We start from the raw sequence: 17898 nt of genomic DNA, 5'->3' as shown, positions 1-17898 counted from the left end.
AAATTTATAAGAAATGATCTAAAAAATTGATATCTTCTTTATTTTTTTATTTAAATACAATTTACAAGCAAGTGGTCATTTATTACAGTGATATAAATGTGTTTGAGTTATTTCATAATAGGGTGAATTCAAACTCTGTCGTTAATTATTCTAATATCTAATCTAACAAAATTTGTCGCGATTGAGATGGCGCCTACATGTATAAATATCCCCCAACTCGTGTGAATCGTGATCCCCTCAATCCAATCCCACGCTTCCAAACCCAAACCCAAAGAAGCTCACACTCACAGTCGCTACTGCGCTATGAAGTCAATGCCCTCGATTCCCATACTTCAACGGGCACGATCTCTCCCTCTCCCTTCCCTTTCCCAATCCTCGCCACGCCCATGATCATGCTCGCCGCAGCGTCCTCCTCCTCCACATGGCTCCGAGCTCGCCGGATCAGCTACCTCTTTCCCCTCCTCTGCCCTCCGATTCTCATCCATTTCCTCTGCTCTGCCTCGCCGAGCTTTGCCTGCGCCTCTGCTGCCGCATCGGTAGAAAGGCGTCTCACGGCGACGACGAGGGGGAGGAGCGGATGCGCCGGTGGGAAGAAGGACGCGGCAGTGGAAGTGCAGCGGCGGTGGTGAAGGAAGAGGAGAAAGAAGAGATGGGGCTGCTGCAGAGGTGCTTGGAGGATCAGTTGGTGCTGGTTGGATCTGTGTATGATTGCGGGGACGATGAGAGTGATGGCTTGTATCATGAGATTCATGACTATGATAATGATTCCAACACTACTCTTTTGGCTTGATTCATTCCTTCTTTCTTTTACATTTTTGTTTGGTTGATTTTTAGTAAAATTTGTTTGTGAAGTTTATGAGATTTTTGTCGATATTTTCGATATATTGATTAAATATCAACAAACTGACTTGTAATATTCTCTAAAGTTTCATTTTAAACTTTCACATTCTAAGTAAATTTTCATCATTTCTATCGAAAACAACCGAGGTCGATATCGATTTATCCAACGATATTTTCACAAATTTGCCGATTGAATTATTTCTACCGACGTCGATGGTTTAAACACCGTTTATCTTTGCATTCCCAATATCACCCAGGTCCCAACGCCAGATGACCACGAGGGTGCCAATTGTCATGCCAAAAGAGAGTTCAAACCCAATCTCCGACAATGGTAGACGAAGGGTCTAATTGAAAGTTCCCAACTTCACCCAAAAACTGTTGCCTTTAATTGGACGGATCCGATGAGGGATGAACATGTTTAGAGCAGAGCAGAGAGCAAGGACAAAATGGTTCAGGACGTCACGAGTACAGTATATATGTGCCATATAAGTTACTTTAATTTTACGATTTCCTTATTCATATCAATTCCTCATTTTTTGGGTTTCTACTTAAATTTCTTGTGTATCATGTTTTTATTATTCAATTCTTACGTTGTACAAGTTGTACATTTGAAAAAAAAATATAATTAAAAAAAGCTAAATTTGGGCAGCTCATATCTTAATCTTATGGTCATGTCATGGCAGTGTGTCTTTCAGTTCACACTTCACATTTCATTGTGAGCTTCAATCCTCAGTCCCCAGTCCTCAGTCCTCAGCCCTTAGCCTGCGAGAGAGGCAACTGTATATATGTTCACCGGCGGATTCACGAGTTGAATTTTGGAGATTTTGATTTTAAAGTTAAAAAATTAAAAAAATAGACTACGCGCAAAGCATGAAAAAATTGTAGTTTATTCACATAAGCTTTTCATCGGATACTTCGGGAGCTTGTTGTCGTCAGTTGAATAATGTTGCGCATATGTCAATAGATATTGACATTTGCCGATGCAATCTGATAAGTCCTATCGAGAGCACGTGTCGAGTGTTGTCGACGCAACTTATCGAGTGCTAATGAGATATGCTTATTAGGCATTACATCAAATATTTAATGGATACAAAAGGAATTTATACTATACATTTGGAGGACCTTCACATGCTTATTTCCCAGCCTCCAATTGGTACTGTGACCACCTTTTTCTCAATGTACATCCGATCTTGTATATTTTTATGTGTAGAGAGAGAGAGAGAGAGAGAGAGAGAGAGAGAGAGAGAGAGAGAGAGAGAGAGAGAGAGAGAGAGAGAGAGAGGGCTCAAGGCTGGCTGTAAGTTTGTAACTAAACCGTTAACGAAAATCAAGGGTTACAAAATGAAAACAAAAGGTTAAAAACTAGCAGCCACTACCAAACCACCCCGGTCACTTCCTGTCTTTCTTCTTCCCCCGTAAAAAACAACCTGTTAGGGAATATGATACTATCTGGATACTCTATGAGAGTTCTAATGATCACTTTATTATGTCCGTTGCCAGAAATCATTTTGAAATTTTTTATTTAAAATTAAACACAAATAATATATGACAAAAACTTATGATCAGACACGACATACAATGATCGAACACGATGAAGTAATCTTCCGGAATCTCACAAAGGGAATCCACAGAGGATTCTCATTCCTCAACCAGCTCCCTACCCACCTGAATCATGACCCAGCCATCCAATGGGATTATGGAGTGTATGGTGGACCCATGGAAAAACCAAAGAAATAAAAAGTATATTTCGTTATATGTCACAAAAATGTAAAATCTGTAAAGCTAAAACAAGAAAATGTCTCATGAGCTTCCTTGCATGTCTTCTTATTGCATCTGGCAACTAAAATGTTACAAAAATACAAATTTTAGATCGTTGTCTCGTTCTTATGAGATATATACCGAATAATCAAGTTGAATATCAGATTGTATATCAGAGTGCGCAAATTAGAAGCAAATTAGAAATACGTGCTCTCTGATATTTTGTAGTCTTCCTATTATTTCGAATAATCAAGTTGAATATCAGATTGCATCTCAGATTACATACCTGAGTGTGCAAATTAGAAACAAAGAAATAAAACTGATACGAACAAATAGAAGCAAATTAGATCTCGAAGAATCAAACATGCTCTGATACCAAGTTAAATATCAGAATGTGCAACGAACAAGACTACAAATAATAGGAATATTATTAAATTAACGAGAATGCCGAAACGGCTACAAAACCTTAAAAGGGTACATTGTGACTAACTTGTTTTTTAATGAATAACAAAGCACTTTATTTATAATAAACTAACTCTAACCTTAATGCTAACAGGCTAGGCTCAAACTAAACTTATAAGAAAACTCAAACAAAATAATACCTAAAATATTAATATATTCCAACAATCTTGTTCCCAAACATTTCCTCTGTCACTCCCTCCGTGAACAGCCATGGGCGAGGATGGTGCTTTGAGGTGATCGGGGTGAATAATTTACTGTTTGTTTGAAAGTGCTTTTGAACTACTTAAAAATGCTTTTAGTGAAGTACTTTCTGCAAGATGCACCACTTAATATATTTTTTAAAAAAGCACTTGCTTTTCGTTAAGGGTAAAGTGAATAGTACCAGGATTGACTTTTTAGTTTAAAAATGTGGTTTTTCGTTAAAATGAACAGTACCAGGTGCTTTTCGTTAAAGTTCCCTTTACATTATTTACTTATAAATTGATTTCAAAAATATTTTCATCAAAAACACTTTTAATTATTTTAACAATATTATTTAAAAATGCATTTCCAATTGAGTTCTGAGTTTGTCGTTGAAGTCCACATTTCAAGTAAAGCTCAATGGACACTGCCCTCCGCCAATCCCCGGAGCCGGACACCCAAACCCCACTGCTGAACGACGTCGTCGACGGTACCGTTGACCACAAAGGCCGCCCTGTTCATAGATCCAGATCAGGCGGCTGGCGTTCCGCTTGGTTTATAATCGGTAAGCACCGCACCGCACTGAATCGAATCGAATCAAATATCATTAATTTTGTTTGAAGCCTAAATTAAATTAATTGGTGATTAGTAATAAATTAATTATAATTAGACAAGTGTCGTCAAGTTTTGATCTGAATATTTTCAGGGGTGGAGGTGGCGGAGACGTTTGCGTAAAGTGGAATCTGCTCCAACCTTATCACGTTTCTGACGGGGCCTTTGGGGCAGTCCACCGCCGCAGCGGCTGAGATTGTCAACATGTGGGACGGAACGGCGTCGTTGGTTACTTTACTCGGAGCCTTTGTCGCTGATTCTTTTCTTGGACGCTACAGCACTATTGTTTTTGCTTCTCTACTCTACATTTTGGTACGTGCCTCTCTCTCTCCCCCTTTCTCTCTCTCTCTACATTTTGGCACGTGACTAAGTTGCCTTGATCCTGGTCGTATTGTCCTGTGTGTTGGAATCACTAAATGAGGTTAATGGGAGTGTTGGAATCCTAAAAGAAAATAATGGGGTTTAAATATGATCCTACTCTAACTAATATCGAGATCTTTTGTGATAAAACTTTATACCTGACGGATTGGACAGTGATAAAGTTGAGAACAGTATCGATGTTGGTAGAGTGTGGCCCCACGGGCTCGCCTATCCAAAAATCCAACACTGTGATCACATTCACCGCATTAGTTGGAAATATAATTTGGGAAATTAGTTGAAGTGCTAGGTTTTGCAAATGTTAATTATTGAAGTGAACGAAATCAAATATTGGATAGACATTATCGATAAAATTCCAAAAAGTGATTATTGCAGTAATTTGGATTTTTAATTTTGTAAGTTACAAAACAAAAATTAGTTAAAGCGCGAATTCATGAGGAGCCAAGCAAATGGTTAATTAATTTCAAGAAATAGAGATGTACAAAATCAACTTCCAATTTCCAAGCGAATTGAACGATGCTATGAGATTAGCCATCAAGAAAAGGAGTTGGAATCAGATTTTTGACCTTGTTGTGTTCGTCGTAATACAACAAGGTCAAAAATAACTAATTAGAGTTGAATGGAAGATGGTTAAGTCGAAACTTTAGCTATTTGGGATGCCAAATGGTAGGTGTTTAGTAAATCTTTACAACGCCACGTGTTTTAGTTGTATTAGTTCATATAGGAAGTAAGTATATGATGTAGGACAAGAAGGGGGCATTTTCTTAGGAAGAAAAATGAGAAAAATGGGTTCGATTCAAGAACAGGGAGGAAACGTTTAAAGATGGAAATCATGTACGTCAATTCAAATGGAACAAATTCCCATTTAGCTTTCTTGAAGGTTTTAAGGTTTTAGCCAAAAAGAAGAGAAACAGTTGTTCAACCATCAGTGTCTGCCAATAGGTGATTAGAAATTTAGAACATTAATCCAGAAAAAAAATTAAATTAAAATCATTCGAGGTTCGATTTGCTATAGGTAACTCACCTTTTATATTTGACATGGGAGTTGGTACTTTTTCAGTTTGCTACTTGGGGTGCTACTTCCGTTGGAGAGGGCTTTTGTCTTTAGATGGCATAGCAAAATGGAATTTTTTTTATCTTGCTTTCGATATTGGCTAATAACTCACTAGGTTTTGCAGAAAATGAACCGGCTGGGAGTTGATTTTGGGTGAGGAGGAAGTGTGAGCTCAGTTTGGTGTGGGGGAGGTGAGATAGCTGATGTTACGAATGAAACATATCTTTCGTTATTGTATTAATTGCTTCCCGTGAGCTCAGCTCCCAGCCGGTTCTCGCTTTTTTTGGTCTGGCTTACAGGGCTGTTGTTTCAAAATACAGCATAAAGAACTTAGAAGAGTAAAACAAGAAAACTCTTCAGATTCATTGATATTTTTACTTTTCCTTACTGTGGACAGAGTTCCTAGGAAATGATTGGTTATTCTTCATATATAATTAGGGATGCAAGTCTGAGTGTTTTCTTTGTACATCTTGCTATGTCTGAATGCTATCATTTTGGACCTAAATTGAAACAGGGACTTGGCTTGCTGACCCTCTCTGCCGTGCTTCCTTCGTCTGAGATCCAAGTAGTGTTCTTCTCCCTATATGTAGTGGTTGTTGCACAAGGCGGACACAAGCCTTGCGTTCAGGCATTTGGAGCTGATCAGTTTGATGTGTCAGATCCAGAGGAGTGCAAAGCCAAAAGCTCGTTCTTCAATTGGTGGTATTTTGGTATATGTGCAGGTACCTCAATGACACTTACCGTATTGACCTACATACAGGAAAATTTGGGTTGGGGTCTTGGTTTTGGAATTCCCTGTATTGTAATGGTCTTTGCACTTTTACTTTTCTTGCTCGAAACTAGAACGTATCGGTATAGCTCTAAAGGGGATGAAGAAAGCCCATTTGTAAGAATTGGAAAGGTGTTCGTTGCTGCTTTAAGGAACTGGCGAACTACTCCTTTAGCAGTAACTTCTTAAGAGGAATCTCGCGGTACCTTGCCTCACGAGAGTTCTGAACAATTCAAGTAAGAGAGTTTACTGTCAGCATATTTACTTCGCTATAGAAATGAACAGTTGAGTCTGTCTAGAACGTTAACTTGCACTCATTAATTCACAAGTTACTCTCACACAACCGAACTGTGATTTCAGCTAAGAAACTCCTATGATGTGATTTTGTTTGGGCCCAAAATAATAGTTTGGGCCGAGGGTAGGATCACTCTCGGCCCGGGAGGCCGTGCGGCGAAAGGGCCATGGATCGTTCAGCTCATGGGCTTCCAAGCCTAGGTCGGTTAAATCAGAACGCAAGCCGAGTCCTAGTACAATAGGGACTCTCGATGGGATCAGTAATCCAGAAAGCGAATCTGGCTCAGTTAAGGACTAGATTCGTAGTCCTAGTGGAGATAGGATTGGTCGAGGTGATGTTGATCCAGGGAGGGAAACCTAGTCCGAATAGGATTGTAACTCGGGCTCGAGGACCAGCGCTATAAATAGGGGAAGCTGTGCATTAAGGAAGACCCCTGCAAATCAATACAAAATTGCCCTGCGCAAATTCTCACAACTTGTGATTTTTCTTTTTCCTTTTTCGCTGACACATCTTCCGTTGGCATCAACAGCACTGTGGAAGCAACCGGTGATATCTTAAGTCGGCATAGATAGCTCTGTCACCGTAGAATCAATCGGTCTCGCAGTATCTTCCGTTGGCATCAACAGCACTGCGGCGAGAACGGTTGATTACCTATCCAAGTCTCGGTCGAGAAGGGTTTCTGAACCCTTATTGGTCGAAGTCATCTCATCAGCCTTCTCGGCGAAGTGAGGTGTTACACGTTATTACGTTCGGCATATTGAAAGCCGAATTTGATATTGAACTTCGTAAGAATAGTAACCTTGTCTTCAGGTTCGAGAGCCCAAGAGGCCGAGACGTGTTCCTTTCTTGGCCGCAATCGCAAGACGCAGAAGTCAACCGCGCACCCAACGCAACATCAACAAATTTACTCCTCGGCCGAGCTCGGCCGACGAGTTGGCACGCCCCGCATTCACCGAAGGACGTAGTTAGCTCATTAATTACTCGGCCTGCGCGCCACGTAGGCTTTGTAGTTTTTAGGGTCAACATTTTGGCACGCCCAGTGGGACCCAGTGCTAGACTACGAAGTTCATACCAATTGAAACACGATCGGTAAAAAAGAAAACAGCTATGGGAAAGTCGACAGCCGATTTGCCGAATCAGAACATAGGACAAAGTGTGCCGCAGGCGCAGAATCCCCTTAGCGCTGTGACACCTGAGTCCACGAGCGCGACTCGCCGAGAGAGAGAAGTTAATCTCGGCGGTCAACTACGCGGTCTAGAAATCCCTAACAGAAACACATGCGTTCTCAAAGAAGGGATCGTAGAAGAGTGCGATGAGGATGGTGGTGAAGGATCTGATCCGCCAACAAGGTCGTTTCTTCGGAAGCGACTAGACGAGCAGTCTCGGTCAGTCGAGCAGACGTTTAGTCGAGGCATTGACAAGCTGCATGACGTGATACTCAGTTCCAATGAGCGACAAACCAGATTGCTCGAAATGTTGGTTAGTAAAGTCAGTGACAGCAGGCCTTTCGATCTTCTACAGCACTTACCACCAGGAAACAATCCGTTACCAATTGTACCGGCCGAGCCTATTCCTGCTCGGCTCAAACAAATTGACTTGGAAAAAGGATGAGGGTTGAATAGTAGGTCAGACGGAACCGACCAGAGGGTCGAAGCAACACTTGTTGACATGACCGAAGTTCAGCGGATGATCGACTCGGCCATGAAGAAAGGGCCGAAGTTTCCTAAGTTTATCCATCCGTACCCGGCCTACGTGGAAACATTCGGATACCCGAAGGGTTTCAAGATCCCAGATTTTAGCCTTTTTGTCGGTGAATCGTCTCTGTCCTCGTTGGAGCACGTGGCTCGTTTCACCGCGCAATGCGGGGATGTTAATAGTGATTTCCATAAGTTACGGTTGTTCAACTTCTCATTGACCGGTTCAGCATTCGCCTGGTATATCAATCTCCCTCCTAATTCCGTCCAAAACTGGGAGGGGTTGGTCGAGAAATTCCACGAGCAATTTTATCGGCCAGGAATGGAGATGTCAGTTTCCTCATTAGCAAGGATGGCTCAAGCATCTGATGAGTCACCAATGGATTATCTTACCAGGTTCAAATCAGCCAGGAATTGGTGCCAAGTGCCTTTACCCGAAGTCGAATTTGTCAGGCTTGCTTTGAACGACCTCGACGTCGAATACAAAAAGAAATTCTTGGGGGCAAACTTTCGGGATATGTACGAATTAGCCCAGCATGTCGAGCAGTATGATTACTTGCTCCGCGAGGAAAAAATTTCGAAGGTTCCAACTCGGGGGACGATTTACAAGAATCCTACTGTCAATTATGCATCAACCGAGGATGAATGCGTTAGTGTGGATGCAGCTGAGATAGTGATAGATAAGCCATACGTCTGCAAGGCATTGACTCAAGTTGACTCTAGGGAAGTCAAAAGTCGTTCGGCCACTAAGGGAACGTTGAAACCGTCAAAAGTTTATACTTTTGATATTACAAAGGCTGACGTAATTTTTGACCAACTGTTATCAGCAAGAATCATCAAGCTTCGGCCTGGTCACAACATTCCCAAGGCCGAAGAGCTTAAAGGAAAGGTATATTGTAAATACCACAATTCAAACAAGCATACGACAAACAATTGTGTCGTGTTTCGAGACAACGTCCAAAGCTGGATTGATAATGGCAAATTGAAATTTCCAGAGAAGAAGATGAGTGTTGATACTGACCCGTTCCCCACGGCAACAGTAAATATGGTTGATGCATGCCTACCTAAAGACAAAGGGAAAGGGAAGGCCGAAGATGTTGTGACGCAACGCTTTCGGAATCAGAATTCTCGGCCACGTTTCATGGCCGATTTTCGTTCAAACAAACCACATACAGCTTTAACGGGACCTGCTATTGTCAAACTTATGGTAGATTATACCACCGATGAAGACAGTGGGACAGCGGTTTTGTGCAGCAAATGCAGAGCCAAGGTCGGTAGTGAGCCAGAGGAGAAGCCCTCTCCGCTTATAACGGAACGACCTACGGCCGCAACCCAGCAGAAGGTTGCCGAAGTAGGCCAACATCAAGGGGTTTTTGATAGGCTCGGTCCTAAAGTACGAATGGAAGAGACACCCCCGGTCAGGTGGCGCCTCGATTTTGATGCTTCATTCTATGACGATGATTACTATAAACGTAATTCTAGTAGTTCAGAATCATCGCGGAGCCAAAAAACCTTCAAACCTCCCGAACCTAGAGATCAACGTTGGTATACATATCATTCTTCGAAAGGCGTCTACACCGCGTTGTCCAAATCTCAGAAACGCCGGCATCAAAGGATAGATTGCATGGCCCGCCAACGGGCAGCCCAAGAAACTTCGGTCCCTAAATGGCGGCCGAAGGACACAATGGCTACTGATGATGAACGACCACCTCCAGCCATTATGACAGAGTTGGCTCAAGGGAGACGGCTGGTCGACCAAGATGTCGAAACCACATTTGAAGAGGCCGATAAACGGATCAAACTTCTTCTTCGACCAGGGGAGATGAAGGCGCGCCTTGAACGTTTCAGGCAAGAGGCCGAAAGCAAATTAGCCCCGCCAGCTATACAAGGACCTTTGATCAAGATCCGACGGAATTTGCACCCCCCGTTCCTTGGGGAGGCTTTGGAGTACATGCGAGAATTCCATAAGAAACATTCGGCCAATGATTTGTATGGCTTGCCAAAGGCGTGCCAGGACACCATTGATCTAGTCCTGACTTGTCCTGATGCCGAGCGAATCATCCAGAAAACCTTAGACCCAGGGCTGAAAGCAAGGTTCCAGCACATACGAGAAGCTCGTGTCCTTGGATTTGAAGTCGACCCATACACTGATATTGATGCAGCCGACCTTCCTTTCTCAATGGAGGACCTTCAATATTTACGATATCACTTCGAAGTATTCTCGGCTGTTTCGCTCTTCGGCCTTACGACCGATGAAATAGCACGTGTTGCGCGTCTGGATGCTTATCTCGACACTAGGGATGCCCGGCTACACTACCAGGAGCAGGTCCTTACCCCGAGCACATTGTTGATCTCAACCTCACATGAGGTAGGTACGCAGAACCAACAAGAAGCAGCACCGCAGGATCAAACCATCGAAGAAGGAACAGAAGAGTCTCGTTGTCCAACCTTGACAACAACAGAGTCCGCGGTTGTCGACCAGACCAGAGATGAAGCTAGTGAGGAGGGTCCTAACCCGATGGGCCCGTCAGTCCTGGATAACATGGAAATCAGTATGGTCCATGTGTTACTCGTCGATTTTCAGTCAAGCACGACCCAACCGAATTTCCTCGATGGTGACGTAGTCGCCGAAGAAGCCGGCCATGTTGATTTTGTATCTGCTGTTGAGGTTGAGTCAACAACAAAAGATGATAGTCTAAAGGCGGCTTTGGCCGAATTGTTTCCTCGTTCATCATCGGCCAAACTTCACCATTTAAAGCCTTTGTATGTGACGGCCCATATCGAGGGGTATCCAGTTTCTAAAGTTTTCGTCGACTGTGGAGCTACCGTCAATATCATGCCTCTGAACATCATGAAGGCCTTACGTCGCTCGAATAACGAACTTATTCCGTCAGGGATCACAATGAGTAGTTTCGTCGGCGACAAATCCCAAACCAAAGATGTACTTCCGTTAACTGTAAACATTGTTGGTCGTACTCACATGACCGTCTTTTTTGTGGTTGATTCCAAAACCGAGTATAATGCACTGCTCGATCGAGACTGGATTCATCAAACCAACTGTATTCCTTCATCATTGTATCAAGTGCTTGTATTTTGGGACGGCAACTCGGTCACTGTTCACCCGGCCGATAGCCAGCCCTTCGAAGCTAACATGATCCAAGCACGGTACTATGATGACCACGTCGGCTACATTACATTGCAAGGCTTCAATGAAGAAGGACGACCAACTTGGATTTCGGTTCAGAAAGCTATCGAGGTTGGCGCCGAGACTGTCCAGCAGGATTCGGCGAGACTCGGATTAGCCAATTTCCTCCCCGAAGCTGATGTTTGACACCGATCGGGAAACACGTAGGGCCACGGTTTCATCTACTATGGAACGACTGCTGGCCCATTGGTATACTATATCTAAACAACCAAATTCGGGAGTTAACCTCGTCGAGTTCCTTGCTGAAGGAGATAATGGTCCTGTCTTGTCTCTTGATAAAATTCAAGCTGCCCCGGCCGAACTCGAAGATCATCGGCCCCAAGTTAAGGACCCCTTGGAAGAGATTAATGTTGGGACGGCCGATGACCCACGGCCTTTGTTTATTAGTGCGTTACTTCCCCAACAAATGAATGACGAGTTTCATGCCTTGCTTACGGAGTTCAAGGATTGTTTTGCTTGGAGCTATCATGAAATGCCCGGCTTAGAGCGTACTCTGGTCGAGCATGAATTACGTATTAAGCCCGGATGTAAACCTTTCCGTCAGCCACCTCGTCGATTCTCGACCGAAGTGCAACTCGGCATCAAGGACGAATTGGTTCGGCTTTTGACAACCGGGTTCATTCGGACAGCTCGATATGTTGAATGGTTGGCAAATATCGTGCCTGTTTTAAAGAAAAGTGGTGCACTACGCATCTGTATCGATTTCAGAAATCTGAATCTGGCAACTCCCAAAGATGCGTATCCAATGCCGATCTCAGACCTGTTAATCGATGCTGCGGCAAATCATGCAATCTTATCCTTTATGGATGGACACGCCGGGTACAACCAAATATTCATTGCCGAAGCCGATGTGCACAAAACTGCTTTCCGTTGCCCGGGGGCACTCGGCACTTACGAATGGGTTGTTATGCCATTCGGCCTCAAGAATGCCGGCGCCACATACCAACGGGCGATGAATACCATCTTCCATGATTTAATTGGAACCATCGTCGAAGTTTACATCGACGATGTTGTCATCAAATCTAAACGCCGACAGACACATCTGGACGATCTCCGACAGGCTTTCCTCCGCATGCGTCGGCACAACCTCAAGATGAATCCTGCCAAGTGTGCCTTCGGCGTATCGGCCAGGAATTTTCTTGGCTTCCTCGTGCATCACCGTGGGATTGAAGTCGATGAGAATAAGGCCCGCGCAATCCTCAATGCCCCACCCCCAACGACGAAGAGACAACTCCAGTCCTTACTCGGACAGATCAATTTCCTCCGTCGATTTATTACCAACTCAGCAGGTAAGATGAAAGCGTTCTCCACGCTTTTGAAACTCAAGGATTCAGATAAATTTGTGTGGAACAACGAGCATCAGGCGACGTTTACGCAAATCAAAGTCTCCCTCACGAACCCACCTGTCCTGGTTCCTCCTCGGCGCGGTAAGCCTCTTAAGCTCTATATCTCGACGGTCGAAGAGTCCATCGGCTGCCTCCTTGCGCAAGATAACGACGCCGGACGAGAGCAGGCTATTTTTTATCTCAGCCGCAATCTCAGTCAACCGGAGACCAATTATCCGGCTGTCGAGAAGCTATGCCTGGCCGTGTTTTTCGCCGCTTCCAAGCTTCGGCATTATATGCTCCCATCAGTTACCCAAGTCATTGCTCAGACCGACGTCATCCGCTACATGCTCACCCGACCAATCGTAAAGGGCCGCATTGGGAAATGGACCATGGCACTGTCCGAATTTAGCTTGCAGTACGTAGCCCAGAAAGCTGTCAAGGGCCAGGCACTGGCTGATTTCCTTGCTCAACATCCCTCCCCATACGGTTTTGGGGGCAACGACGTTGAAATCGGCATGGTTCAGACGCGCGACAACCACTGGACGATGTACTTTGACGGCTCCAGTACGTCATCTTCGGCGGGCGTGGGAATTGTCATTCAATCCCCAAACCACGATCGCTGGTTATTTTCGCTTAAGTTGGATTTCGAATGCACCAACAATCAGGCCGAATACGAAGCCCTAATCGTCAGCCTTGGAATTCTTCATGACCTGCGGGCAACCCGCGCCCTCGTCCTCGGCGACTCCGAACTTGTGATTAACCAACTCAATGGTTCTTTTCGTTGCATGAGTTGTGCCCTGGCGCCTTACCACATGATCGCCAGCTATTTGGCCGAGTCCTTCGACGGTATTACATTTAAACATATTTCCCGGAGTCTTAATACCGACGCAGACGAATTGGCTCAAATTGCCTCCGGCGCGCAACTCTTGGGGGGCAAGTTAGGCCAAGAAATACCCGTGTTGCGACAGCTATACCCGGCCTTGGTTAACCAACAAGTCCTCCAGCGCGACAACGTGATACGTACAAGAGTCATGTCCTTACCTTCGTTGTTAGATAGAGATGACCATGTGGACGTTTGTGCCGTCGAGGCAATACCAGATGATTGGAGAAGGCCCATTATGCAGTACCTCGACAATCCCAATGGTAAACATGATCGCAAGACGAGAGTTCACGCCACGAACTATGTCATGTATCAGAACGAGTTATACCGAAAAGGCGAAGATGGTTTGTTATTGCTATGCCTCGGCCCCCAAGAGAGTGCTCGGGCGATTACAGAAGTCCATGAAGGGATATGCGGAGCTCATCAATCCGGACGGAAAATGCGATGGCTACTTCGACGACACGGCTATTTTTGGCCAAGGATACTAAAGGATTGTATCGAGTTTGCACGAGGATGTGTACAATGCCAAATCCACGGGCCTATACAAAGGGTCCCGGCCGAATCTTTGCATTCGGTCATAAAGCCATGGCCGTTTAGAGGATGGGCCATGGACGTAATCGGCAAAATCACGCCGTTTTCTGGAGCCACTAAGCACGCATGGGTAATAGTCGCAACCGATTACTTTACCAAGTGGGTCGAAGCGAAGTCATATGCCAAACTAACATCTAAAGAAGTTTGCGATTTCGTGGAGGAACACATCGTAACCAGATTTGGCGTACCAGAAACGATCATAATTGACAATGGAACAATCTTCACAGCCGAGAGGTTTAAAGAGTATACGGCAAATTTGAAAATTCGGCTCGAACAGTCTACACCGTATTATCCACAGGCGAATGGGCAGGCCGAAGCAAGTAATAAAGTGTTGATCGGCATCCTTGAAAAAATGATAAAAGAAAGGCCTGGCATGTGGCATTTGAAGTTGAACGAGGCATTATGGGCATATCGAACATCGCCCCGATCGGCGACTGCGACAACCCCGTATGCATTGACCTACGGACACGATGCAATGTTACCAGTCGAGTTAAGCATAAATTCGTTGCGATTAATCGAACAAAGTAGTTTGTTTAGCGCCGACTATAGTCAGTCCATGAGGCAGGAACTCGAAGATTTGGAAGAAGCACGACTTGACGCCTATAACTTACTGGTGGCACAAAAACGGATTGCCGAGCGAGCCTATAATCAAAAGGTGCGACAGAAAACATTCGGCGAGGGTGAATTAGTGTGGCAAACGGTGTTGCCCGTAGGACTAAAAGATCCTAGGCTTGGCAAGTGGTCGCCGAATTGGGAAGGGCCATTCGTTGTGCATAAAGTAAACGGCAAAGGGGCGTATCATCTTAAAGACCGGACCGGTGTAGTCCACAGATTACCAATTAATGGAAAGTTTTTAAAGAAATATTATCCAGTCACATGGGAAATGCGGGAATAGAAAACAGGTCCATTGAGATTGATAAGCATTTACAAAATGAGTAGGTCGGACGGTTTACAATCAAATACATTCAAGGTGAAGAGGGTAGAAGAGTGCCGAGCAGGGCTTTCAGCTCCAACCACCGTACTTCGCCCATGATGACCTGGGCCTGCCGGTTCTTCTTCTCCAGCTTCAACTGCTCGACCCGTTTTGCATTCGTCTTATACTCGGTTAAGCAAGCCTTGCCGCCCGACTCGAAGTCCCTAGCAAGATCGGAAGCAATGACCGATCTTCGTTTTGATAGTTCGGCCATTTGACGGTCGAGGTCGGCCAAAACTTCCCCTTTAGCCTTCAAAGCGTCAACCTTGGGACGAAGAGCATCTTGAACGACCAGGGCAGCCTGCAGGTCTTGTTCGGCCCTCAAAGCATTTTCAGAAACATTGAATGTTTCTCGAACCCGCTCCAAGGCAGTTGACGCCTGAACGACAACCTCGCCGCTCAGCTGACCATCGGCTCCAAGGTCGTTTAGACATTCTCCCAGCAGATCAAAACCTTTGCGCTCAAGAACTTGCAACGCCGAAAGTGATAGGACTTCTTGCAGCCGGGTCAGAGCAGTTAAATCAGCAATTTCGGTTGCGGCGGCCGAAGGACCAGCCCCTCCAGGGGTGCTGGATAAAAGAGCTTTAAATTCGACCTCCCACGAAGCCTGCACACACAAATCAGGTTAAGTTCCGAATAAGTCATGGCAAGAATAGCAAGAAGGTTTCGTTTTTTGTAACCTGCCGAGAGGAGACCTCGGCCATGTCCCCAGGATCGTTGCTCGAACCTAAAGAACTCAATGGCCGAGCCCAGTGTCTCAGATTGCTTCTCAGTTCACGCGGCCGATGGAGGTTATCTACGTTTGATGGCCACTGAGGCGGCCAAGAAATATAGATAACGCCCTTCGGCGCGTAGAATTGTCGGTGAAAAGAATGTACAGGCACCTGACATTTAGTATTTTCCTCGTTTAGAATTCTAAAGCAGAAAAGCAATCAAGGAAAGACGATGGAAGATACTTACGAAGGCCGAAGTAGCCTCTTGCGGAGGAATGTGGAAGCCCTGGTCTTGAGGATGAACGGGCGATTTCGCCGTTGCCTCGGGTTCCTCGACTGGTCGTTTGTCACGGTCGGCTGTGGAGGGGCCGACAGGGACAGCTGCTTCTAAGGAAGGAACACCCTGGTCCTGAGAAGGAGCAAGGGGTTCGGACACCGCCGTTGGTTCCTCGACCGGACGCTTGCCACGATCGGCCGTGGAGGGGCCGGCTTGAACCGCCATCTCGGACACTGGAGGAGGTTGTCGGCGAGTATGAGGACGATGTGCCAGCGAGACCTCGTCGCTCCCCTCACTCTCTTCCAGAACGAAGACCGAGGGCTTTGGATTTTTGGGGGAGGTGCCCTCGGTCGCAGAAACCGCCTTCTGTGGGACAGGTGCCTCCTCGACGGAGGGAGGCACGACTGGTGTGCCGGCCCCAGAGACAGGCCGCGCTTGAACTATCTCTGCGACCGAAGCTGGCGGTTTCTCGACCAAGGAATGGCCGGCGGCGGGAGAAGGGGAAGCATTGGGAGTCGTCGTCCCCGTAGTATGACTGGAGATGACGTGGATCTCTCGTGCACCTTTCTTCTCCAGTTTTTTTACCCACTTGGCAGGTGAGGGAGACTCAACAGCCGGCTCGGCCTTTGGGCGAGGCCGTTTGATCAGCACGGCCCGACCAGCAGTTTTGTCCTTCTTGGCCACGACCGATTTTTTCTCGGCCGTAGTAGCGGCAACTGCATCCGCTTTTCTTGAAGGCCGACTACCTGAGAAGATAAAAGCAATTCAGCAAGGCAAATCAGTATGCAGAGTTGAAAGAAAAGAGGAGAAATAAACAATTACCTTGAGATTGGGGGGCCGAGGCCTTCTTCGGTCGGTCACCGAAGAGTTTGTTCAGCACCTCTTCGACCGGAGCACCAAAGAACTCCTGGGTGTAATTTTCCCACCATTCACCGAAGGTGTCGGTGCAAAGGGTTTCTGGGGTGGCCGGTCAAAGGCGGAATTTTTGGCAGTACTCTTGGAACTCCCTCGCGGCAGTTTTACATTCCTTCTCCGAGGAACGAGGTTCACGTCCACGGCTTAGGACTGTTCGGGAGGAGAGAAGGGGAACAGGGCAGCCCTGAAGATAGTCGAGCTGTCGGGCAAGGAAGTTCGGATGGTACACTTCCCAACCTGATCGTTTCCCATCGCAGCCGAGAGGGAGGTCGCGAGCGAGCACAAACGACCCCCAAGTCTGACGAAGCTCGGCATCCTCCTCCGCGCCCCACACAGAGGTAGGTAGTCTGATGGAGGAAGGATAGTCCCGACGACGACATATCAAGAATTCGTCGTTGGAGAGATCATCAAGAGCGAAGAGGTACCGAAATACCTTTTCAGCTTGGTGAGGAGGTGTCGGTCGGAAGGCCAGCTGAGGTCCAAGAGCCTCCGTTGGCGAGAAGTCAGCTATGGCCGGCCGAAAGGAGGCGAAGTACACTTGTAACCAGAGCTGGAAGACCCAGAGGGGACCATTCTGGTATGGGTCGACCTTGTGGAGGGTCGCATCGGCCAGGCAACGGAAGAGATGGGCGAGAATGTTGGAACTCAGTGCCAGGACGTGACCACTAGCCAGGGCTTCGGCTACCGGCATATTCTCGACCAAACACTTGTTCGACTTGGTACAACAAATGTATTTGTTGTACCAATAGAAGATGAAGGCTTCATGCTCTCCCTCTCGCAGGTCCTCTTCTCCTCGGCCGGCGAAGTGAAGATAGAGGGTGTTGTAATTAAAGAAGTTCTTGTGGAGCTTCTGAATGTCTTCTTTTGACGGGATTTGACCGTCACGGTTCAAGGTCTCGAAGGCTCGTCGATCGAAAAGTGTCTTCAGATCAATATTCGACGGGTGCCCAGAGAGGGCCGCGTCGATAGGGATC

The 17898-nt window shown here is 45.9% G+C and overlaps 1 protein-coding gene and 1 pseudogene across 2 annotated transcripts; both read left to right on the top strand.

Annotated features, from left to right (window-relative positions):
• Positions 1–155: 155 nt before the first annotated feature.
• On the top strand, positions 156–916 carry LOC126633270 (uncharacterized; annotated as a pseudogene).
• A 2657-nt stretch (positions 917–3573) lies between these two features.
• Positions 3574–6311, top strand: LOC126633271 (protein NRT1/ PTR FAMILY 5.10-like). Of its 2 annotated transcripts, XM_050303842.1 has the most exons (4): positions 3574–3805; positions 3947–4164; positions 5799–6006; positions 6128–6311. In XM_050303842.1, the coding sequence occupies exons 2-4, from the start codon at positions 4057–4059 to the stop codon at positions 6172–6174; spliced, it is 363 nt and encodes a 120-aa protein (XP_050159799.1). In that variant the 5' UTR covers positions 3574–3805; positions 3947–4056; the 3' UTR covers positions 6175–6311. The 2 variants fall into 2 exon arrangements, with proteins under 2 accessions (XP_050159799.1, XP_050159797.1); XM_050303840.1 differs by having other exon boundaries at positions 5799–6311.
• Positions 6312–17898: the final 11587 nt, after the last annotated feature.

This window comes from Malus sylvestris, chromosome 8 (assembly GCF_916048215.2).
Source record: "Malus sylvestris chromosome 8, drMalSylv7.2, whole genome shotgun sequence".
Classification (NCBI taxonomy): Eukaryota; Viridiplantae; Streptophyta; class Magnoliopsida; order Rosales; family Rosaceae; genus Malus; species Malus sylvestris.
The sequence above is the reverse complement of the archived record's forward strand: the minus strand, read 5'-3'. Positions and strand labels throughout refer to the sequence as shown.